This window comes from Salvia splendens, chromosome 18 (genome assembly GCF_004379255.2).
Source record: "Salvia splendens isolate huo1 chromosome 18, SspV2, whole genome shotgun sequence".
Lineage (NCBI taxonomy): Eukaryota > Viridiplantae > Streptophyta > Magnoliopsida > Lamiales > Lamiaceae > Salvia > Salvia splendens.
Window position 1 is genome coordinate 19,782,861 of NC_056049.1, and position 24,034 is coordinate 19,806,894.

A 24,034-nucleotide genomic window follows, 5' to 3' on the forward strand; every position below is an offset into this window, starting at 1 on the left:
TGATGCTTTTGTAGTATGTCTTCAATAAGCAAGAAGATTTCCTCGTCGGACAATGAACTTTCATTGATAATTATATTTGATGAGATTCCGCGAACAAATTACTATCAACTGTTACAATGCTGTAAACCATTGAAGTTAAAACCAAATTCTAATTACAAAATTTTAAATTTGCATGAATTACATGTTGGCTGTAATTATGAATATTTATTAATCAAGCAAAACATGTCCAAAGCATAAGAAAAATTAAAACTGAAAGTAAATTCTTTATTCAATTGTCGCATATGCAAATAAATACCATCTCCAAATTGAAAATGAACAAATTAGAATCCTATAAATAGAGAATGATGAGTGTATTTCTCCATAGGTTTAATCATGCGATAGAGTCACAGAAACATGATTAAGAAAGCAAAGTGACAGAAAAAATTTGTCTGCATAAGAAATGAATGTTGTGGTTCAGTTTCCCCTTCAATTATCCATCGACGGAGAACCAAGCAGGGGCATGTTTGAGAGGGCAACTAAATCATATTTATGTGTGTTGTTTCAAGGACAAGTATTCAAGTCTCATCATCAACACATAAGTTCAACAGAATCCATCACAATCACATAAACCAAGCTCGATAGAGCCCAACTCTAATTGGAGGGATAACATAAAGCAGTAATCAATAAGTATATCATGAGTGGTACAATTAGCACTCCAGATACTTAGGTCATGCTTGATGGCACGATGGAATGGAATAAAGAGATAATGGAATAGAGATGCTTGATAAGTGCAAGGAATACAAAGGGTTATTCCTTAACTGATTTCATTCATTTGCTTGGTAATTACAAATAACATGCGAATGGAATGAAAAAATTGTGCTTACACGCACAATACACATGTTGTACACAACAACTAAATACACACATTGCGCACACACACAATAAGCACACAAACACACATACATAACTCGTTATATATACACACATTGCATGTGCGTGTGTGTGTTTTGTTTGAAAAAAGAATTTAATTATTAAAAATTTAAGTTTTATTATAAAATTGAGATGATATAAATTAGTTATAAAAGATGTGTGCCTTGAAGTGTACTACCAGATATTGGGCTATGATGAGTGGTAGTTTTTAAAAAAACATTGTTCACTAATTAATTTTTGTATTTCACTTCTATTTTAGGGGGTCAGAATTCAAATCACATGTTCGTAAATTTGGTGGATCTAAATTCAAATCTTATTCTATACATAAAGTTCATGACTCCCCAATCCCATTACACAAACTTGCAAGCTAGTACATAGATTTCGTATTCAAAGAAAATATATATTGCTAATTTCAATAAACAAGACACAGAGAAATTCATTTGAGTAGTGTTGGTGATTTAGAGTCTGTTTGGAAGTAGGCGAGTGCAGTATCAGCATCACAGTTGCTCCGAGTGAAGCACCTGAAAAACTCCCCATAAGTGAACCCTCTATAGACTGCAGGGCTATCTCCGGCTGGCTCAATTACGATCTCGTTCGACGGAATCAGAAACGTCCCAATCGTCGTCCTCGCCTCCTCCTGATGCGTCATCACTCTATGAATCGGGCTCCGAAATCTCCCATTGCTCATCACCTTAATCAAACAACTAGTTAATAGCCATTTAAATCACAAAGTATGTTCAGATCCGGGTCTAAGGTTTTAAAAGTAAGATTAAATTTTAAATTTTGATTTATTTCAATCATGTCATACAAAATGATGTCATCTGACGGTGATGGTCTAACAACGTTGTTTCATGAAAATAAGATAAAGAAAAAAAATACTTATTTTAACGAAACAATGTCGATGATCTAATTTTGAAACCTTGAGTTGGAGGCCAGGGACGACGAGGAATGCGGTGGGGTCGGAGGGGACGTCCATCCACTGGTGGTGGCGGAAGACATGGAGGCCCGGGACGGAGCACTGCTGCAGGATGGTGATGAGGTTGGGATCGGTGTGTTGCGGCATCCCGAGCGTGAGGCTCGGATCAGGGCATGGAATGTGATGATTCACTGACAGCAGCTGTGTTTTGGTCATCTTCCCCTCCAAGTAATCAGGTTTCAGCCCAAGCCCTTCACATATGGCTTCCAAAATCCTCACCATCAACTTCCTCGTCTCAACTGCATATTCCCCAACAACTTGTCTGCAATTTGTAACGTTAGAAATGAACCACTCACCCCCTTTATATAAAGGGGATGCTTATCAACTTTAATATAGAGGAGCCAGAATCACCATTTTTATCGAGAAATATATGATATGACATGAGCTATATGATCACTTGCTAACTAGTACTCCCTCCGTCCCATAGAAATAAGCCAGTTAGGGTTGACACGAGTTTTAATGCATAATCGGTAAAGTAAGAGAGAATGTGAAAAAATAGTTGAACTGTGTAGTAGATGCTGGGGCCCATAAATAATAAAGTAAAAGAGAAGAGAAAAAAAGTTGTCATAAATGGATATGGACTATTTTCATGGGACGGACGAAAAAGAAAATATGGTCTATCAAGACATTTGTAGGTCAACAAAATTTAGTTGACATACAAATACATTATTGTTGACATCTTATAACATATGTTCAATAGCAGTTAGCAATTTAAGATAGTTAGCAACCTAATAGGATCTTGTGATATGATGCGATACCTATAAGTGGGAGGGTGGTGGGGCCAGAGATGGATGTGGTCATGGACAGGGTGGCAATGGTGGGTGAGATTATCTCTCCAGTAATGGAAATCCTCAGAGTCGTAGTTCAAGGTGCTTGAGTAGATCCTGCATTTCTTGGCGAGGTCGGTCGAGTACAGGCTCGCCTTGTGCTCGGCCGGCCCTGAGAAGAATCCCTTCATCACCGCCATCGTCTCCTCCATCAGGCTTGCCGGGATCCCGTGGTTGATGACCTGAAAGATGCCGAAGCGTTGGCATGCATCGATGATCCGGTCAATGATGTGTTGTGGATTGGGGTGTTGAAGATCGATGAGAGGGATGTCGTTCATGACTGGGAAAGGTTGGGAGCCAGGCCTTTGGTGGGCGGGGAATATGTATTTTTCAGGTGTTTTTTCCACAGGGTTGAGCCAGTTTGACATTAGTGTCTCCATAATTTTTTTCCTTTGAATAAAATGATTGGGATAGTATTAGTATGTGGCTGTGTGTAGTTGTTGAGTTATGTGATAGAGAGATTTATATAGCAATTCTCGATTTGTCTCATTTAAAAGAATGAGTGTTTTTTATTCATGATTAACGATTAACAAAATAATTATGAATCTCGGTGTTGGTGTTAACTTTGGGACCATGATGTTGAGTGTCAATGAGAATCTATAATTAAATTATAGATGTGTTTTGACGCTCTTCATTTAAAGTGACACAACTCATATTCAATCCGAACTTCAAAATTTGCCATGTACTATGACACTATCATACCCACTCCCACGATCCCAGCAAAAAAATTAAGAGGAAACATCTTTTTAGGTTCACAAACTTTGTCAAAGTATCATTTTAGGTCCGTGAACTTTGAAAATATCATTTTAGGTCCGTTAACTACAAGTTAATATCATTTGAGGTATTTTGAACTTTTTCCGGACAAAAATGCCCTTAAGGCCTTCAAAGGGCGATTTGGACAATTCTTTCGCCACTTATCTTGCGTCAAACACCTAGAGTCCAACAATTTTTTTACTACTATTTAATTCAATTACCATCCAAATTGAATTTAAATATAATTAAAATTTGCCGTAAAAAATAGTACTATTTGTTAAATTTTCAATTATTAGATGACCAATTATATAGGGATAGTGAATTGAGACTTGATACTTTATTTTATTTTTTCAATCTAAACTGCATTTTAAGAACTTACTATAGGTGATTTGTGAATTATATTTAGTTTATTTGTCTTGAAATTAGATAGCTATTAATTTGGATGGTTAGTCGAAGTATTATTTATATGAATTTCAGAATGGAGATCAATTACCATCCAAATTGAATTTAATTAAAAAATTTGCCATTAAAAATTGTTGGACTATAGGCTTCTGACGCAAGATGAGTGGCGAAAGAATTGTCCAAATTGCCATTTGAAGACCGTAAGGGCATTTTCATCCAGAAAAAGTTCAAAATACCTCAAATGATATTAACTTCTAATTGACGGATCTAAAATGATATTTTCAAAGTTCACGGACCTAAAATGATACCTTGACAAAGTCCGTAGACCTAAAAAAATGTTCCCTAAAAAATTAATATCGTTGAACATCTATGAATTAAGACATAAACATATTAATAGGACTTTTTAATTTTTTTGCACAAAAGTGGAGTACCTTTTATTTTTCTACTCGATCTCCTTTCACACACACTTGCATTAATTTTATGAAGCTTATAAAAATTTGTAGGGAAAGAAATTCTGATAGAAATTTTTTGATTAGGTGATAATATTACATTATATTTGTTTTTTAAATTTTAATAGTCAAATTTTAGTGTAATAATAGTAATAAATACAATTTTAATACATCATTTTTTCCTTGAAAATAAGGACTTTGGAAACTGCACATGTTTTAATACAAAATTGATAAAGTTCGAGAGAGAAAAAAAAAGTGATTGGAGTGTTGTTAGTAGAGAATGAAGAAAAACTTGTTCAAAATGGAATTAGACTAATTTTTTAGATGGAAGGAAGTAAACAAGAATAAAGGGTAAGAATATCTACACAAAGTAGTTTAAAGTACTACCAATTTCTTAATTATAAATATAAGAAAATTATACTTTCTCTATTCATTAAAAATAGTTTATTTGTTTTTTTGATGTCTTGTAAAAAATAATCTCATTCGAAAAAAATGATAAGTTTCCTCTTATACTTTACTCAACTATGAGCCTATTTTTCATGGATGAGGGAGTATGAAATCCCTTTACAAAAAAAAATATTCTCTCATTCTCTAAAAAATTGACTAGTTTTACGAGTCCAAAATTAGACTAAGTCTAAAAATGAAAAGTTATCAACAAATAATAATCACACACATCATTTTTTATGTGAACCTCACAATCCATTAACACTCACTCACTACCTTTTTTCTCCCTCTATCTCTTACTTTTGTCTTACTTCTCTCTTACTTTACCAATTGTAAATTAAAATATGTGTCTTTTATAAATTTTATTTTTAGGGACGGATAAAGTATATTACTATATCACTAAATCAGTATAATTTTTTTTACTAGTTTAACTATCTCTTGGTCTTCCATGATAAGAAACAGAACAAAACAAATAGTAGTAAAATGTTATATGGAATAACAATTATTCTTCAAATGAGATTATTATTATTGTGATGTCGCCGACTATATATCATACTAAAATAGTTCATTGGTCTACATCTATAAAAAACTCTCGACACTTTAATTAAATAACATATCGTCTTTGAATTCAAAATTTGATACTATACGATTGAGGATTTTTGAGATAAGACACATACTTTTGTAATTAAATTTAATTAGTCTGTGTCGTAGACAATAGCCATTCAATAATTAAACTCATACGAGCGTGACAGCATTGGTCAATTTGTAAGAAATTGCAACCGAACAAATAATTAATCAAGTTGTATTTTTACTTGATATTATTGCATGATCAACTTTAGGGACCATTGTACTACACCAATTAACATAGAGATCTCGATGTATTAAGTCCTAATCTATATATTGGCTAATGCATGAATAATATCATGAAAGAGGTACAATTATTCAGCTTAAAAAAATAACAATAGTAATTTTAAATTATTATTAATGATAACACGTCCGCATCTACTTTTTCAATATAGCTATGAATTTATTTATAAGGAATATCACATCATTATTCGTATTTGCTTCAATAAATAACACATCGACAACGAAATAATTATTTGAAAATATTTGCACCAATCAGTATATATGCAATCAACCCGTAATCAACTCTTATGGCCTTCTCCAGTTGGAGTTATGTAGATGCCTCTTCCTTAACAATATTAATATTGTTGTACTGGATTTTCTATATTATGAAATATTCTATTTTAATGGTCCCCAAGTATATTTTTAGAGATAATATAATACGGGTGTTGAACTTCTCAATAATAAATAGTATTCCCTCCGTCACGTATTAACTGTCACACTTGCATTTCTGCACCCGTTATAAAAATGATAATAAATAATTAAAGTGGAAAAATAGTAAAATAAGAGAGAGAATAATGTAAAGAAGTCTCTCTCTTATTTTACTATTTTTTCACTTTAACTATTTATTATTATTTTTACAAAATGAGTGCAGAAACGCAAGTGTGATAGTTAATACGAGACGGGGGGAGTAGTAAGTTATAATACTCATAAGGGGGTGTTTGGTTTACAAAATTGTGTCCCGGGATTAAATATGTAGTGTGTTTAGTTCATGAGATTCAATCCCATATCTCAATCCTAGATGGATAATCATGAGATAATTAGTCATATCTATCCTCGTATGACTAAAATAATCTCACAACTCAATCCTAGATTATATCTTGGTGTTATTTTATCTTGGAAACCTTTATTCCATCACTACTTTATTCTTATGTTATCTTTTCTATTTTATTTTTCTCTCATACTCCCCCCGTTCCTTGTTAATAGAGACATTTCTTTTCGGCACAGAGTTTAAGAATAGTGTGTTAAATGTATGATGGAAAAAGTAAGAGAGATGAAGAGAGAATAAAGTAAAAGTGAAAATTACTTTTTACCAAAAATAGAAATGACTCAATTAACTTGGAACTTCCCAAAATAGAAAAATGACTCTATTAACATAGAACGGTGGGAGTACTTTTCAACACAATTTATTAATCTATGTGCCCAAAAGTCTAGACTCAACTTAGTTGAGACGGGGGAGTACCTAGTATTTACTTATTAAGTAGTACTCCCTTCGTCCACCAATAAACGTCTCATTTTGCCATTTTCGTTCGTCTATCAATAAATATCTCATTTGTTTTTTTACTATTTTTGGTAATGAACCCTGCATTCTACTAACTTTATTTCACTAACATTTCACTATAAAATTACTCCCTTCGTCTCGGTTAAGACGACACATTTCGCAGTTAGCATGGATTTGTTAGTTAATGTAGTTAATTGGAGAGAGAAAGAATGAGGGAAGTATTAAATGGAAAAAAAAGTTACATATAATTTGGATATTCAACTTTAGAAAGATTACATGGCTCGACAAAAATCAACTGAAATTTTGGGGTAATTATACTCACTTGTAATTCCATATAAAATATTTTCAAAAATATTGATAATTTAGATATTTAGTTCGGAATATTTCGATTAATATGAAAATTTCCGTTTGACATGCCTAAACAGCCTAATACTGCAAAAACTTGAGACTGGAGCAAATGCATGTTTGAATTAAACATCAATCTTCATTTGATAATCTAGTATAGAAGCTAAAGATACAGATATCTGCAGCCCTCACATGAAAGAATACTTGCAAGACTATCAAATAGTAGAACACAATGTAAGTGAGATTCATTATAACAGATCTCTGCTCAAATGGTTGATTTCGTGCAGTTTTAATCACGTGAGGTGTTGCAAATACGAACCTATTGCTTATTCTTCGACTTCTTCACTGGAGGCTTTGCAGATGCCACATCATCATCATCATCCGAAGAGATTTCTTCCAGCTCATCAGGAACGTCGTTTGGAATATTGTTCTTCGTGATGAAGTCCTTGAGGATGCTCATGCTCTGCTCCTTCACTGAAACTAATTGCTCGGAAATAGGGCCATTGCTTGCCAGAGCTGAATGCGTCTCTGAGCCAAGGTGAAGGCTGACTTTAACGCGTGCTGTGGAAGCGTCTACGTTTAGAAGCTGAGGCTCCATCACCCGACTCCTGCAGCAAACAAAACCTTGCTCAGTTTACAGATATACAGTGAAGCATTTGCAACCAAGAAGCGATCAGTAAACATCGTGACTGGAAATGTTTTCACCAAGGCGCGATCAAAGGCTCACAAAATATGCTACCATGAGAGATTCAAGGCTCACAACTCACTGACTACAAAGACCTAAGCATACTCTTCTACTTATGCTACCATGATCGTCGGGATATTACTCATTACAACTATGAACAAAATAAGGACACTCCAAGGCTACGAATTATTCGAGGCCATCAAAACTAGCTTTGCTTACCAAATGATTTAGCACATATGACATATCAGTAGATGCAAGGAACAACTCACGCCTCGGATTCTATGCAGCAAATTAAACTCTTTGACTAATCATAATGGCTCAATTTGGAGATTAATGTATAGTGAGTAAACAAAATTCAAGCAACAAGTTCCACATTAGACTCAATTGCCCCTAACTTAAGAGAAAGGCTACTTCTTCTTCTTCATTCCTTCTTAGAATTTCAACAATATGAGGCAATTCTAAATGGCAAGTAACAATTTCCATGCGTTTCAGTTTTAACAAGAAAATGATAACAAGAGCAACAACAGCAACTGGCAATTGCTGAATTTAACAAAGGTGCAGAAGTAGTCACAATAAATTGATAACAGCAACAACAAAAATACTGATAACAGGTAAACAGAACAAAAAAGGAACAATATTACACTAAAGTTCATTGAAGCAGTCCCAAAATCAGTTATATTTTTGAAAATTCATAAAAATCGACGAAAGGAAATACAAAATTAGCATTGGTGGTGTATTACGTTTAATTTTCCACTTTCCAGAAATGTTCACAGCCGATTTCAATTGCAAGAGAAAAATCGAAAAATTAGAGATACTCGTAAACAAAACACAAAGCAAAACCGAAACGTTATTCGAAGTTACAGAATGAAAACTTACACGCTCTGAATGTGGCGGCGAGATCGAAGGATGAAGTGGCGGTTGCGGCGGCCTCCAAAAACCTTTGTATTGGATTCAAGTTCAATAGGGTTACATTAATTCAAGTTATTTTTATTTTTATTTTGGAGTTGACTTCAGTTGACTTGAATTGAATTATTAATTCGTTGATTACATTCTACCTCTCGTTTTGCTATTTTAGTTCCTCCGCTTCAAATTCGTGCCTGAAGACAATGAGACTCATATTCGCGGACGGAGAGAATACTACGCAAGTTGTATACTCCATATGGACAAAAAGTTTAAGGTGGTGCATATTGGAGTGATTTTAGTGAGAATTTTTTTAAAATAAAATTTTTAAAATTAATAATATTTATATGTTAATATTAGTTGCATCACAAAATTAGTTAATGGTATTAAGTATAAAAGTAATATCCCCTCTGTACCATTAAAAATGAAACGTTTTCATTTTTGGGTCATCTCATTAAAAAGAAACGTTTTCTAAAATAGAAATAATTTTATCTCTACTTTTCCTCTCTATTACTTTACTCTCTCTTCTTTAACTCACAAAATAACACTACATAAAATCTTATACCGAAAAACAATGTTTCATATTTATTGGAACGGTAGGAATATTAAATAAAAACTTACATATTTTTTGTGATGACAACTGATATTAGTGTATTTGTGAACAGGTACATAAGGGCATCCACAGTGGGGCGGACGCCGGACGATAGGCCGCTCGATGCCTCGGGCGCGCCATCGTCCGCCACTGTGGGTGCGCGGACGACAAACGATGCGTCGTCCGCGCCCTAAGCTTAGTCCGCGGACGATAGGGCATCGTCCGCGACATTGTCCGCCCACTGTGGGCGACACGGACGATGCAACACGTTTTTGTTTTTTTTCTTCGAAATTTGTCTATTTAAACCTCGATTGTCATTCTATTTTTCATACGAACATTTCTCGCATCTCTCATTTCTCTCATCTCTCACATTTCTCCATCTCTCACAAACCAAAATGAACCACGACGACGACCGGAGTTCCTCGGAGGATGGTAGTCCGACCTTGACTCGAGCATTAAATGCAGCCGTACAAGACGCAATGGCGGAATGCTTAGCCATAATTGATGCACTATTTATTAGCACTAAAAATACCTGCAAGTTTACAGGGTAGAATTAGTATAGCTAAAGGTTAGTACCAGGATATCGAACACAGGGAATAATATTGCAACTGACTATCATATACTAAGCGTCATATACTATCTAGAGACACGGAGTTTTTATAAACTAGACATAAATATAAACAAATATAAAAACAAAATAATACAAAGCAGGCTAAAGAAGGTAGAGTTTTAGGATCCAACTATTACGACCTAGTGATGATTAATCTCACAGAACCTTTACCTTTATGTGTCTCCGGGATTATTAGGAAAGTCGCGATTTTCAAATAAGCCCTCTCTCGAGTGCACTTATCCAGTAGATTAGACTCTAACTATCAAAGTCTCCTTCCAATAGATTAGATTCTAACTCCTTAAGTTTCTAAGACTCAAGCCCCTCACAAAGGGTCCCCTCTCTCGAGTGCAGATAAACCTATGTGTTGTACTCGTTCCTTTTACCACGTAAAACTAGCTATCTCTCGATTAATCTAGTTAGACGGACATAGTTCTAAAGTTGGCCAGACAAAAGAACAATAAAAGCACAAGAACAAGCAAAACAATCACAAGAGCTAGAAAAATGTTCAATTCAATAAATCTAAACATATTCATAATAGTTTTCACAAAAAAATCTAAAAATGATGTTTAACTACTCATAGACAAGTAGTAAAATCAATAATAAAAGTGCTAGACATGAAATAAATTGATAAAACCCAAGGTTGAATCTTTAATCTTCAGTCTTCTCTTGTCTGGATCTGCAGAGCTCCGCTCTAATGGAAGATGGATGAAATATGTATGGAATATGGAATGGAAGAAAGTGTAGAGAGGGAGTAGGATTGGAGGCTCTGAGATGAAGATTATAATTTAGGTTATGGGTATTTATAAGCTAGAAAAAGATTTAGAATGATAAAAAGTATCCTCCAATTAATTGAAAATATAATATTTTCGAATCTGCAATTAAAAGGATGGATTTGGGCAATAATTTCTTCATTCCTTGAATTTTCGCCTAATTTCCGCCAGCTTTGACTGTAATGCGCAATGTTCGTAGAATTGTCATAACTTTCTCCACAGAACTCCGATTGAGACATGCAAGATATTCACGCGAAGCTCTTTCGAAGACGAAGAGAATGGCATGTAGTAAGCACTGACCGGACTTCAAAATCGCTGGCAGAATGGGCTCGAATAGAGGCTGCTGCACTTTGGCCTTTTTTCACCTTTTTCTATCTTTTTCTATCATTTATCAACAAACACGTCAAAAATACCAAATGTATAACATATGCAATTTAAGAACATAATTTGCATGATTGACATTTAAAACAAGTCAAATCTAGTCCTTAAAAACATGCAAAATCCGTGTTTGTCAACTCCCCCAAACTTAATTATTTGTTTGTCCTCAAACAAAACAAGAGAAAAACTACTAAAGAAACACGGATGCTAAGAACTAGACTTCATAGTAGCCTCAAAAATTGTAACAAGAAATGAAGAGTTTGACAAGAATACAAATCAAATCAAGCAAAGCTTATTAGTGCATTTTCATTACTAGCTCGTTGATCACCTTGAAGTACATGCACTCACAAGTGTTTAGAAGTGTGTTTATCACTCACTCTCAAAGTGTATAAGGTAAAGAATATATGCTCTCAGATCATGCAACATGCAAAGTTTACCATAGGCTTGCTCGAAGTCTAATCCCTCCTCTACTTTATGTGATTAAAATAAAAAATCCGAAAGGTCTTTATTTTAGGTTATAATGTAGGCTCTTTGGTAAGGTGAGGAAATATGGCTAAAAAGTGACTAAACCCAAACATAGCAAAAGTGATCAATTTCTACTACATCAAACTTAGCACCCCACCAACAATTCAAATCTCAGTAAATTCTAGACTTTGTCTAAATTCTTTCTCACTTCCCAAATTCCTTCGATTTTTTTTTTCATTTTTTTTCTTTGGTACATCCTTTCTTCTTTTTTTTATGCACAACCAAATATCTCATTCAAACCGCAGGTGTCTATGCACTTTTCACAAGTAAGCACACTACTTTTCTTTCTACCTTATCTCTCCAACTCTTTTCACAAAATATAAACTAAAATTCACCAAAGAGCGTATGGATATTCCCCTTTATTTAGCTTCCAACGAAAAAGGCTTTAAAGGCTCAAAGTGGCTAGCTAGGGAAAAATATTTTGAATAAGGTCATAAATTTAGATATATAAAGTAGCTAAGAAGGATGGCCTAACGTCCTCTTTTATCATTTAAACACTATGTAAACTTAGGCAGACTAGGAGCAAGTTCTAGAAACAAATACATGAATACAGATAAATCACACAAGAAATAAATTTATGGCTCAAGTCTCACAAGGTATAAGCATGATTCAAGGCAAACAAACAATTCATTATTTATGCACATTTTCACTAAACCTTCAAATCAATGCATCAAGTCAACTCAACCAACACATAAACAAAATTTTTATTATAGGCAACTCAGTCTGATGTCCCTAAACATGAGTATTTCTAAGTTTTCTTTGTTATGTTAATGACAAGATTCACCTCGGGTTTATTAAAAAAAAACTAACAAAAATAAGCAAAAACAACTAAACTCACGGTCCACCACTTCATCCCCCCAAACTTATTCAAAACTAAGTTAAGAATAAGTTTGTAAAGTCGGTAGGGACGTGAGTAAACTAAGAAAACAAATCAAACTAAATAAAAAAAATACCAATGTTGGGTTGCCTCCCAACAAGCGCTTGGTTAACGTCATTAGCTTGACGTTCTTTGAGGCTCATAAAATATCCCCCATTCTCGGGATTTTCTTTGGGATGCACTATGTACCTACAATTTCGCAATGTGAGCATAGAATGAAGAAAATTGTAGTAGAGTACAATGCATAACATGTGGCAATCCCCTAAACTTTAATCATATCAAGGCATAAAATATGCAAATCAAATTATCTACCTTAACATGATCATTTTTCATCCTCCGTAATCTTCTCTATCCCCCAATTAATTGCAAAAATTTTCAACAATAGACCAAGATCACGCAAACCAATTTAAGCTCCTAAAAACACAATTCATGCAAGATAAAATAGCCTCGCAATGCTATGAACATGAACTATGTGTATCAACAATCAAGCCAAAGTGATATTCAATTTTCATCCACCAAAGATCAAACATACTCAAGCACACCCAACAACTATTTCTCGCAAATATCCAAAAACTCACAAATTCACCAAGAATAAATCCCAATTAAATAGTCACTCATCAAACTCCTATCCAAACTCCCAATATATATATCAACAACAAAGTCATTCAATGAAAGAATTCAAGATCAAAGCTCATAAATTAAAAGAGAACGTACCTTGTGTTGATTGACAGCTAAGCACATGAATAATTGGTAGAGGACAAAGAATTTGCTTAAGTGATGTGAATTTGAAGTGTGTGATAGATTTATGTGGAGAAAATAAAATAAAATAAAAATAGGGGGAAGGAGGCTCTAGTTTTTCTACTTTTTTTTAAAAAAGATTTTCTTGAAAAAAAACGAAGAATAAGAAGTTTTAAAAAAAGGAAAAAGAAAAAAAAAGGAAATATTCAAACGGAAAAGAAAAAAAAAAGTTTAAAGAAAAGAAATTTTTTTATTATTTTTTTTATTTAATTTAAGCTTTATGGAGAAAAACTTCAGCTCTAAGGAGGAGAAAACTAAAGGTAATAAAAAAAATAATAAAAACAAGAGAGCAAGCATATTTTATATCTCAGCCACACTCTACGGAGTGTATCAAATGTTGTAGCAGATAATTGCATCTTCCATAGGAGCGCAGAGTAATCCATTGTTGTGCTTCGTGCTCCTTGCAAAACAAATACAATAAAAACAATTAAAAAAATATACAAAATATTACACTCCAAATTAGTATTATCAACCGTTCTACAATATCAGCTTAAAGCAATAATATTCCCCGGCAACGGCGCCAAAAACTTGATGCACTATTTATTAGCACTAAAAATACCTGCAAGTTTACAGGGTAGAACTAGTATAGCTAAAGGTCAGTACCAGGATATCGAACACAGGGAATAAGATTGCAACTGGCTATCATATACTAAGCGTCATATACTATCTAGAGACACGGAGTTTTTATAAACTAGACATAAATATAAACAAATATAAAAACAAAATAATACAAAGCAGACTAAAGAAAGTAGAGTTTTAGGATCCAACTATTACGACCTAGTGATGATTAATCTCACATAACCTTTACCTTTATGTGTCTCCGAGATTATTAGGAAAGTCGCGATTTTCAAATAAGCCCTCTCTCGAGTGCACTTATCCAGTAGATTAGACTCTAACTATCAAAGTCTCCTTCCAATAGATTAGATTCTAACTCCTTAAGTTCCTAAGACTCAAGCCCCTCATAAAGGGTCCCCTCTCTCGAGTGCAGATAAACCTATGTGTTGTACTCGTTCCTTTTACCACGTAAAACTAGCTATCTCTCGATTAATTTAGTTAGACGGACATAGTTCTAAAGTTGGCCAGACAAAAGAACAATAAAAGCACAAGAACAAGCAAAACAATCACAAGAGCTAGAAAAATGTTCAATTCAATAAATCTAAACATATTCATAATAGTTTTCACAAAAAAATCTAAAAATGATGTTTAACTACTCATAGACAAGTAGTAAAATCAATAATAAAAGTGCTAGACATGAAATAAATTGATAAAACCCAAGGTTGAATCTTTAATCTTCAGTCTTCTCTTGCCTGGATCTGCAGAGCTCCGCTCTAATGGAAGATGGATGAAATATGTATGGAATATGGAATGGAAGAAAGTGTAGAGAGGGAGTAGGATTGGAGGCTCTGAGATGAAGATTATAATTTAGGTTATGGGTATTTATAAGCTAGAAAAAGATTTAGAATGATAAAAAGTATCCTCCAATTAATTGAAAATATAATATTTTCGAATCTGCAATTAAAAGGATGGATTTGGGCAATAATTTCTTCAATTCCTTGAATTTTCGCCTAATTTCCGCCAGCTTTGACTGCAATGCGCAATGTTCGTAGAATTGTCATAACTTTCTCCACAGAACTCCGATTGAGACATGCAAGATATTCACGCGAAGCTCTTTCGAAGTCGAAGAGAATGGCATGTAGTAAGCACTGACCGGACTTCAAAATCGCTGGCAGAATGGGCTCGAACAGAGGCTGCTGCACTTTGGCCTTTTTTTCACCTTTTTCTGTCTTTTTCTATCATTTATCAACAAACACGTCAAAAATACCAAATGTATAACATATGCAATTTAAGAACATAATTTGCATGATTGACATTTAAAACAAGTCAAATCTAGTCCTTAAAAACATGCAAAATCCGTGTTTGTCAATAATGCAACGCGAGGAGGAGGCGGCGGAGCAGATCCTCAGGCCTATTCGACGTCGGACGTTTGTCCTCCGCGAACACGCCGCAGCTCACGAATGTCTATTTACAGACTATTTTGCCGAGCAACCACGGTGGGCCCCGACTGTTTTCCTCCGCCAGTTTAGAATGTCTCGTTACCTTTTTCTCAGCATTGTCCAGACGTTAGAGTCACGTGATGAATACTTCCAGTATCGGGAAGATGGCATCGGCAGACCCGGACTTACGCCGTTGCAGAAGTGCACAGTTGCACTCCGTCAGTTGGCTTACGGCACTAGCGCTGACATGTTCGACGAGTACCTCCAAGTCGGGGATACAACAGGTCGCTAGTGCCTGAAGGGATTTTGTATGGGGAGTTGTGGAGGCCTACAGCGACACATATTTGCGAAAGCCGACTGCTATAGATTGTCAGGGCCTAATGAGAATGCACGAGACGGCGCACGACTTTCCTGGGATGCAAGGGAGCATCGACTGTACGCACTGGGAGTGGAAGAATTGTCTGACGGCGTGGAGAGATCAATTCACTAGTGGATACAAGAGCAGCCACCCTACGATGATCCTCGAAGTCGTCGCTGACCATCGGCTCTGGATCTGGCATGCTTACTTCGGTGTAGCCGGGTCGAACAACGACATCAACGTCCTCAACTCATCCACCATCTTCACCGAGCAATGATATGGCAACGGCCCGGCCATCGAATTCACAGCCAACAGGCGCCAATACCACATGGGGTACTACTTGGCCGATGGCATATACCCAAGGTGGCCTGTTTTTCTGAAGACGATCAACTGCCCAATTGGTGATAAGAGAGTTTTATTTGCGCAAAAGTAGGAGGCGGCGGGGAAGGATGTGGAGCGGGCATTTGGTGTGTTCCAATCACCGTGGGCAATAGTGAAAGGGCCGGGGCGTCTCTGGTTCAAGGAAGTCTTCACCGATGTCATGTATGCGTGCATAATCTTGCACAACATGATAGTCGAACATGAAGGTAGGAGCATCACCGATTGGACCGATGACGAAGGTGCATCTTGCTCCTCTAGCACGGCGACCCCGCCCCCCGCTCAAGGATTACCGACGGGTTTCAATGAGGTTCTATCTAGACATGCCTCAATGCGCAACCAACACAACCATGCGCAGCTCATGAACGACATGATTGAAGAAGTGTGGACCCGTAACCGTCGTCGCTGAGTTTGGGTATTTTTTTTTAATTCGTATTTGTATTAATTTTATAAATGAAATGAAGGTTTTTTCCAATTTTTATGGTTATTTAAATATTCAAATAGAAGAAAATGTTTACGGCGCATCTCAGGGCGCCCCATTACAGGTGAAATAGAAGGAAGATAAAATGCTCATAATAGTTTATAGATTCAGACTCATACTTTAAGAATATGATACGTACTTTATAAAGAATGCAATTTATTTGAAGGAAAAAAAAACACGATAGTTTCCAACAATTGTCATGTATGGATACATCATTTTATTGATTATATATATACTATTCTTCATTCTTTCTCTCAATTTTTGTATTAACAATAACTCTTCTCTGTATTCTACTTCAATTTATCTATAAGAGCATTAGCAGTGGGGCACCCTAAGGGACGCCCTAAAGCCCGCCCTATGCATCGCCATATCAGCATTTTATCCTCTTACCCTTCCACCTGCAGTGGGGTGCCCTATAAGCCGTCCTAAAGGCCGTCCTATAGGTTTCACTATTGTTTTGTTAATTAATTTAAATGTTTTCAAATATGTCAGTGCAAAATAATTTAAAAATACCACGATTAATTAAAAACGGCAAATCCTACATTGATTAAAAAAAAGTTTTACACGAGTTAGAAATGAAAAAAAAGTTGATTACTCTACAAAAGTCCCAGTTTGCGGCGCAGCTCATCGATCATCCCCCGGAGGTATTCGGCTTTGGCCGGGTCCTGACATTGCATGAGGGCGTTGTGCGTGTCCAACAGCGTCCTCCGGTTGGTGGCCGCTGCCAACTCCGCGTAGGCAAGTGCCGCCGGGGTCGGAGTCGGGATCGGCGATGGGGGGCGCCCGCGGCTTGCGAGGAGGATGTCGCCTTCACGGTCCCTTTGTTCTTCGCAGCCTCGACGCCAATGGGACGTCGGGAAGACACCGGTGTGCCGGAACTCTCCTCCTCCTCGTACATCGTCCGGTTGAGGTCCACCGGATATGCGCCGCTTTCGTTGCTTGTGTAAGCACCGGCTTCGGTGGTCCTCGTCCTCTTTGGCGCAGCCGATGGCAGAATCCCGCCCTGGAACTTCTGTTTGTCCTTCAAGAGCGCCCAGATGTTGAAATGCTTGAAGTCGTCGTACATTAACTGGTACGACAACAAGCGCTCTATCGCGCACATCGCTCAACCTCTCGCCGCTTCCCTGATCCCTCGAGCACTTCTCGCACTCCGCCGAGAACAGGTTGACTTGCTTCTTCACCTGATCACAGTGCTTGCGGAGCTGCTCCCTATGGCACTCGGCGATGCGCTCCCAGTACGCAAGCTGCTTTTGGTTGTTCGCGAATACCGGATCCTCCGAAATATCCACCCAACACCTCGCCAAGACTAGGGTTTCATCCGGTTTGTTGTTCGTCCTCCCAGGGGCGTACTCTTCATTCGTTTCCGGAGGTGGCAACTTGTACGCCCGGTGCCGGTTCCGCTTCTTTCTGGCGGGGCGGCGGGGCGAGTTGGAGACGGCTCCATGTCAGACAGACCGTACGAATCCGTACTGAATTCGGGATCGTACTGTGTGTTGAAGTCGAACGGCTGATATTCGTCAGGGTCTGTACCCGGCCAACGTGCACCACCCCCAAACATCAGACTGTTCGGACTTGGGTATTCACCTGGATCCATTTTATAGTGTAATTTGAGTGTGGAAAAGTGAATGGAAAGGTTACAAATGAAGGTGGGGTAGATGATATTTATATAAATAAATTTTTCGGAATTAAAAAAAATAAAAATAAAAACACGTGGCATCAGTCGGCCTATCGTCCGCCCCATTGTGGATGCTCTAAGCTGTGAAAGTTCTAACACAATTGCTCTTATATTGTGTGTGTTATTATTATTATTATTATTATTATTATTATTATTATTATTATTATTTTAAAAAAATTAACTCTTATAAGAAGGAGGAAATTACAATTGATGTCAAGAGGGCTCAAACTCGGCACCTCATACAATAATGTTTAAGCTCGTTGCCGCTAGGACAAAGACTCTGGACTACTGTGTGTGTTATTATTATTATTAATAAGAATGCAATTTTTTGAAGAAAAAAAAACACGATAGTTTCCAACAATTGTCATCTATGAATACATCATTTCATTGATTATATATATACTCCCTCCGTCCCGCACTACTTGCACTTATTTCCTTTTTGGGCGTCCCAAGTTACTTGCACTCTTTCCATTTTTAGTAAAAATTTTCACCTACCGCCGTCATTTTTTACTTTCCTATACACTCATTGATTATATATATACCCCCTCCGTCCACCACCACCACCACCACCACCACCACCACCACCACCACCACCCTATTACAAATATAAATATCCGATAGCTAAGTTGTTTCTTCTATATGATGTGGCGCGCCATAGGCGGCGCGCCTTAGGGCGCCCCACAGCTGATGTCCTCATAAATACAAGGACGAGTTGTCATTTGCAACGGTGAAGGTTTAGGCTCATGGCCTTGTGCAACACAAGATCATGAAAGTCAATCTATTCTTGTAGCTATAAATCGCAATCTTCTTCATTGTATATTTCCCTTCTAACATCCTTGGTAGAAGTGTGTGACTTTTAGGTACCAAGACATATGCATCGATAGGGGACGGTTGAGACTCATGTCATGCTAATTGCTAACACCATGGTTGTCTCCACTAATCCATGTGTCAACTCATCTTCATATCTACAAATTAGACTTTTGCATTAGGGTTCAGCCTAATTTCTTTGCACCAGAACTGAGATAGATATGAACATTCTTTGTGTTGAAATTCATAAGTGATGGAGAATGTTTGAAAATCACAGTACTTGCATTGTAAATAAAGCTCCAGTATGCTATACTTACCAGTTTCCACAACATAAATACAAGCTATACAATTTGGAATGCTCAAATGTCCCTACACAGGTTGGATCAATCACAACACATTCTACAACAAACTGAGTAAAGAGAGAGCAATCCAAATCGCAACGAAGATTGAAATAACCATATCTCAATTGGATAGATCTTAACAAAGTCGGAAAATTTGCAAATTAGTCTTATGGACAGTTATGCAGACATGAAAACAAAGGCCAAACAAATTCATCAGTTAAACGCTGAGGTGTGATAAATGTAACGACCACACGAGTTTTTCTTATAGCCAAGTGTGGGGTGAGAGTTTACAACAGGAGACAGCCTTTTCAACCAATTCCTCTTCCTCTGTTTAAACAAGTTCACTGAAAATACTTCCAGGCAATAAAGATGTCCATCATCTCTTACCCATTTCCCTGGCAGCTCAGTGATCCTCGATCTTCTTCAGACCTTTCATATCAGTTGTTTCAACCCTGCATAATCCAAGCAGAAATGAACTTTATGTCAAATAATTCTAGTGACATGCTAAATACACACATATAAGCTAGCTATCTTGGATTATTTAGGCGTTCACATAGTCATAGTTGGTAGATTCCCAATCTATTTTAGGGCTAACACATAATACAGATAAGCAGGCAAAATAGATTTTTTCTTCTTTGCATTCTTTAAATTCACAAAACTTCGAATAATCTAAAGTTAGGCCCAATGAACTGGCTCGTTTGAGCTCGAGTCAAACATGTTTGCAAGCCCACAAGCTGAACGAAGCAAAGCTCGAGCACAGATCAAATTTTTTATCAAGCTCGGTTCCAGTCCCAATCTTGGCTTGTTTGCAAAACATACAAATTTTTTACACAAGCTTTTTTCGAGCTGAGCTTAGAGTAGCTCACAAGCTTCATTACATCCGTACAAATCCCTGAAGTCAGTAGCATTGCCCTAATACTATGTCACACCCAAGAATAATAGATAGTACTCCCTCGGAAGGAATGGTTGGATCTATATCACAACCAATGGAACATAATTAACTAAGCATAAATATTTCAATTGTAGTTCAGATCTTTTAAGTGAGAAGAATTTCATTTTGAGAAATGTAATTTAGAGAGTTAAAGCTATTTTTTATATTTTGAATAATGAACAATCTTTGATACCTTCCACAGAATTTATAACACATGGAAATTTTAAAATGTACAATTACCAACATTTAAACATCATTAGTCATAGGTCGTGTGTTTTGTAACTATACACCACAATCCTATACCAAACAAGGGCGACACATAGTTTCCTATTGATAAGTGGTATTAAAACACTTAGCAGCTGAATCATCTACTTTGATTCTGCAATGAATTGATAGATGATTAGATGTCCAAAGGAGAAGTGCGATGAAAACTTACGTTGTTCCAAATAGAGAAATCTTTTGAACTTTTGAAATTTCAGAACCAGATTGATTATCCTCGATGAAGATTGTCAAGCTGATTAAGAACAATTAGTGAGAACAATCACAAAAAATTGGCAGTACAATGCCCCTGAGAGTAGAGCCATAGAAATGAAAACACACCTGCGGACATTCTGAAACTTGACGTACTTCAATATAACTGGTTTTCCCTACATAGGTTTAAGCACATCCCGCATTATATTTCAAACAAATTGCAAACACAAGCAGGTAAACAAAGCTTATTTCAAGAAACAAGATGGAAATGAGAAGCACTGAAGTTTACCTTTAGGTTATCCTCAGATAAAACAATGGTATCACTTGGGGGGAAATCAGTGACATTACTGTGGACTTATAATAATCAGGAATAGTTCAAAAACATAGAGGGGGAAGCTCATCAACATAAATGATTAATTCTCATAAATACCTAAATCCCATGTGCTCCCTGTTAGCAAAAAGTTTCACCAATTTTGGACCTGGAATTTCCAAAATAGCATTAGTAAGAGTAAATACTCCGCCAATGGATCTTTCATAGATCTATAGATCTAATAAGGGACTTAGAGTGTGTTTGCTTTGAGGTATAAGGAAAATAAGGGATAATAAAATTTTCTCTATTTAAATTCTCTTTTCTTTTCCATCTTTATAGTTCATATACTCCCTCCGTCCCAAGTTACTTGAGTCGTATTCCTTTTTGGGTTGTCCCAAGTTACTTGAGTCATTTCTCTTTTTGGCTAAAAACAAAACATCTAATCACACTTACTTTATTCTTTCTTTTACTTTACTTTCTCTCCTCTCTCTAACTTTATTCTCTCTTCTACTTTATTTTACTTTATCTAACTCATTAAGCACAACTTTCTTAAATCTCGTGCCGAAAAGAAACGCCTCAAGTAACGTGAGACGGAAGGAGTATAATTAAAGATTTCAACCTTTATCATTCATTCTTTTCACTCCGTGTAGGGATAATATTATCATGACGTATTGATGTGATGTGATAATATTGTCCCTCTTTATAAATAAGGAAGGGTAAAATCCTTTTTATATAGTATAAGGATAAAAAAAGAAGGGACGGATTTAAAAGGAGAGAATTTTCTTATCCTCATTTACTTTATATCTAAAAGCAAATGCACACTTATAACGTTACAAATGCCAAATGTTCAATATATTCAGCAATATCAAAGTGGGACCTACTTTTTGGGAGAATGAAAAGGGTAGAAATAACAATCAGGCAGATTATCATTGCAAGAGATTCAATGAAGGTCACTGAAGATGTGAACTCCATGAAATTTAAGGACATGATCTTTTTTTACTGTATCAAATATAAAATGAGATTTTAAGAGCTAGTTACCTTCCTCCTCTGGCCCTTTAATTACAACGGAATGAATTTTAACAACTTGATTAAAGGGAATGTAAATTAAGAGCTGCTCGTCTGCATCACTTTCCAAGTTCAAACCTTCATCTTCCCTGTACCCCTGATACAGTTTGAAACAACATCAGCATATATTTGGCTCCGCAGTGCCCCAACACAGTCTCTCAGAGACAAACTAGGTAACCATAAACCATGTAACTGCTTTGTGCTTTAATTCATAACAATATGAACGGAAAATCTAAGAAAAATAGAAAAATTGATGAGATACGCAAGAATTGCGACAAGACAAAGAGTTGTTGGATTCAAAAGAGATGGAGGGTGAGATTCACGGAAACAGTTAAACTTATGAAAAAACCATGAGATAGTGAGGAAATCAAAGGAGTACAAGAATCGGATGTTAAAGAAGATGCCACTAGGGAAAAATAGAAGCACATCAGACAGAGCCAACAAAAACAATAAGTAGATGGAGGGACCACAATAAGAGTTTGAGTAATCTCCAAAATGTCGAAATAATTGTTGAAGACATGTTTACAAAGGACACTCGACTGACGAACTGTCTCCGGATATGTTCAGCTGAGAACTCAATAATGCAAGATTTCACAAGCTAAAAGAGCAACAAAATATAAGAACAAGAAAATCAATGTCGAGGAGAAGTATTGAGAAATATTTTCTGCGACTTAAGGATCGTCTAGGGGGAATGAGAAATTTGCTTCATTAAGGTTCTGAGATTTGCAACCTGCAATGCTAAATCAAATGAAACTTTTGGAAGCATCTAAAGTCTAAATACTTCGAGAAAGCCTTTGACCAGCCGCATTATGAAACTTACCACTATTCCGATGCACTAATAAGCTAACACCGGCTACCAACTAGAATATTCTAGGTTTGAAGTGAAGCTTATATTAGAAAGAGATGATGATGAGAGTAGTTTTATACCAGAGAAATAAGTTATCTGAGTGGGTGTATTGTAGATAGCTTTGTATATATAAATATACATACTGAGATTTAAAGTTGTCATGTGTTGTGTACAAATTATCAACAAAAATCTAATTTAGCCTAAGAAAACATCGAACTCCATCAAAATAGTGAGAATCCAACTAAAACTTGTTTAATTCTAAGGAAAAGTCATAAATGCTCAAATCCATTAACTTGAGAAAAACAGTAAAGAATCATAGACAAACGCAAATCCCTGACAAATAATTTACCTGTTTGAGAGCGTTGGGAAGGGAGTGGCTGCTGTTTTGATTCAAACATTCAACACCAGACCAGTCGATAAACTCCAGTAAATCGACCTGATTATTAATCAAAGGTTTGATCAAACAAACGCATTTTTTGTTAGGAAAAAAAAACAGCATGAATAAAACTGAGAGAATCGCATGAGCAAGTGATAAAATTACTTGATTTCGTTGAAGAGAGGAGGCTGCTTCGGCGGACATGGCTGCTGATGCTAAAAAATTAGGATGAAATTAAAAAAGGGAGATTCCCTCTCTATATTCTGACACTTAAAAACCTATCGATCCTTTGAAGCTCAAGCCCATTAAAAAACGCTAGTAGGAGTATTAAAAACGTGAAGCGCGTTTACTTAGAGTGCTAAATTATTAAGGCAAGCGTTGCTAACAATTTTAAAATCTTGATATATTAAAATGATTACTGTTATATAACGACATTATTTTCTCCTCAATTAAATAGAGAACCGTTATTGATCATCTCCGAAAAAGAAAATCGTTATACTATGGCGGCCAAGAAATCGAAATAAAAAATACTTGGATCACCAAAGTTTGAAAATCATACTACTATTTATATTGCAAATTTTATGCATTGGGCCGGGCTAGGTCGAGGCCATCAACATTTTCTATCCTTTTGGGCG

General features: G+C 36.2%; 2 protein-coding genes across 2 annotated transcripts; both read right to left on the minus strand.

Annotated features, from left to right (window-relative positions):
- Positions 1 to 1,199: 1,199 nt before the first annotated feature.
- On the minus strand, positions 1,200 to 3,136 carry LOC121776384 (hyoscyamine 6-dioxygenase-like). Its single transcript, XM_042173555.1, has 3 exons — positions 2,644 to 3,136; positions 1,829 to 2,147; positions 1,200 to 1,600 (listed from the first exon to the last, which is right to left on the minus strand). The coding sequence occupies exons 1-3, from the start codon at positions 3,090 to 3,092 to the stop codon at positions 1,346 to 1,348; spliced, it is 1,023 nt and encodes a 340-aa protein (XP_042029489.1). The 5' UTR covers positions 3,093 to 3,136; the 3' UTR covers positions 1,200 to 1,345.
- A 16,354-nt stretch (positions 3,137 to 19,490) lies between these two features.
- LOC121775778 (PITH domain-containing protein At3g04780) lies at positions 19,491 to 23,682 on the minus strand. The gene is made up of 8 exons (XM_042172822.1): positions 23,565 to 23,682; positions 23,373 to 23,459; positions 22,150 to 22,273; positions 21,232 to 21,280; positions 21,091 to 21,148; positions 20,931 to 20,977; positions 20,767 to 20,844; positions 19,491 to 19,851 (listed from the first exon to the last, which is right to left on the minus strand). Exons 1-8 carry the CDS (start codon positions 23,601 to 23,603, stop codon positions 19,803 to 19,805), a joined length of 531 nt encoding a protein of 176 aa, XP_042028756.1. The 5' UTR covers positions 23,604 to 23,682; the 3' UTR covers positions 19,491 to 19,802.
- Positions 23,683 to 24,034: the final 352 nt, after the last annotated feature.

What these genes read in the sequence shown, in the direction of transcription:
- LOC121776384 (XM_042173555.1), bottom strand. Translation starts at nt 3,092, where the DNA reads ATGGAGACACTAATGTCAAACTGGCTCAACCCTGTGGAAAAAACACCT. An exon ending in CACCACCCTCCCACTTATAG is followed by an intron (nt 2,148 to 2,643) that starts GTATCGCATCAT and finishes TACAAATTGCAG; the next exon opens with ACAAGTTGTTGGGGAATATG. An exon ending in TCCCTGGCCTCCAACTCAAG is followed by an intron (nt 1,601 to 1,828) that starts GTTTCAAAATTA and finishes TGTTTGATTAAG; the next exon opens with GTGATGAGCAATGGGAGATT.
- LOC121775778 (XM_042172822.1), bottom strand. Translation starts at nt 23,603, where the DNA reads ATGTCCGCCGAAGCAGCCTCCTCTCTTCAACGAAATCAA. An exon ending in AAGTTTCAGAATGTCCGCAG is followed by an intron (nt 20,845 to 20,930) that starts GTGTGTTTTCAT and finishes GTTCTTAATCAG; the next exon opens with CTTGACAATCTTCATCGAGG. An exon ending in ATTTCTCTATTTGGAACAAC is followed by an intron (nt 19,852 to 20,766) that starts GTAAGTTTTCAT and finishes TGGATTATGCAG; the next exon opens with GGTTGAAACAACTGATATGA.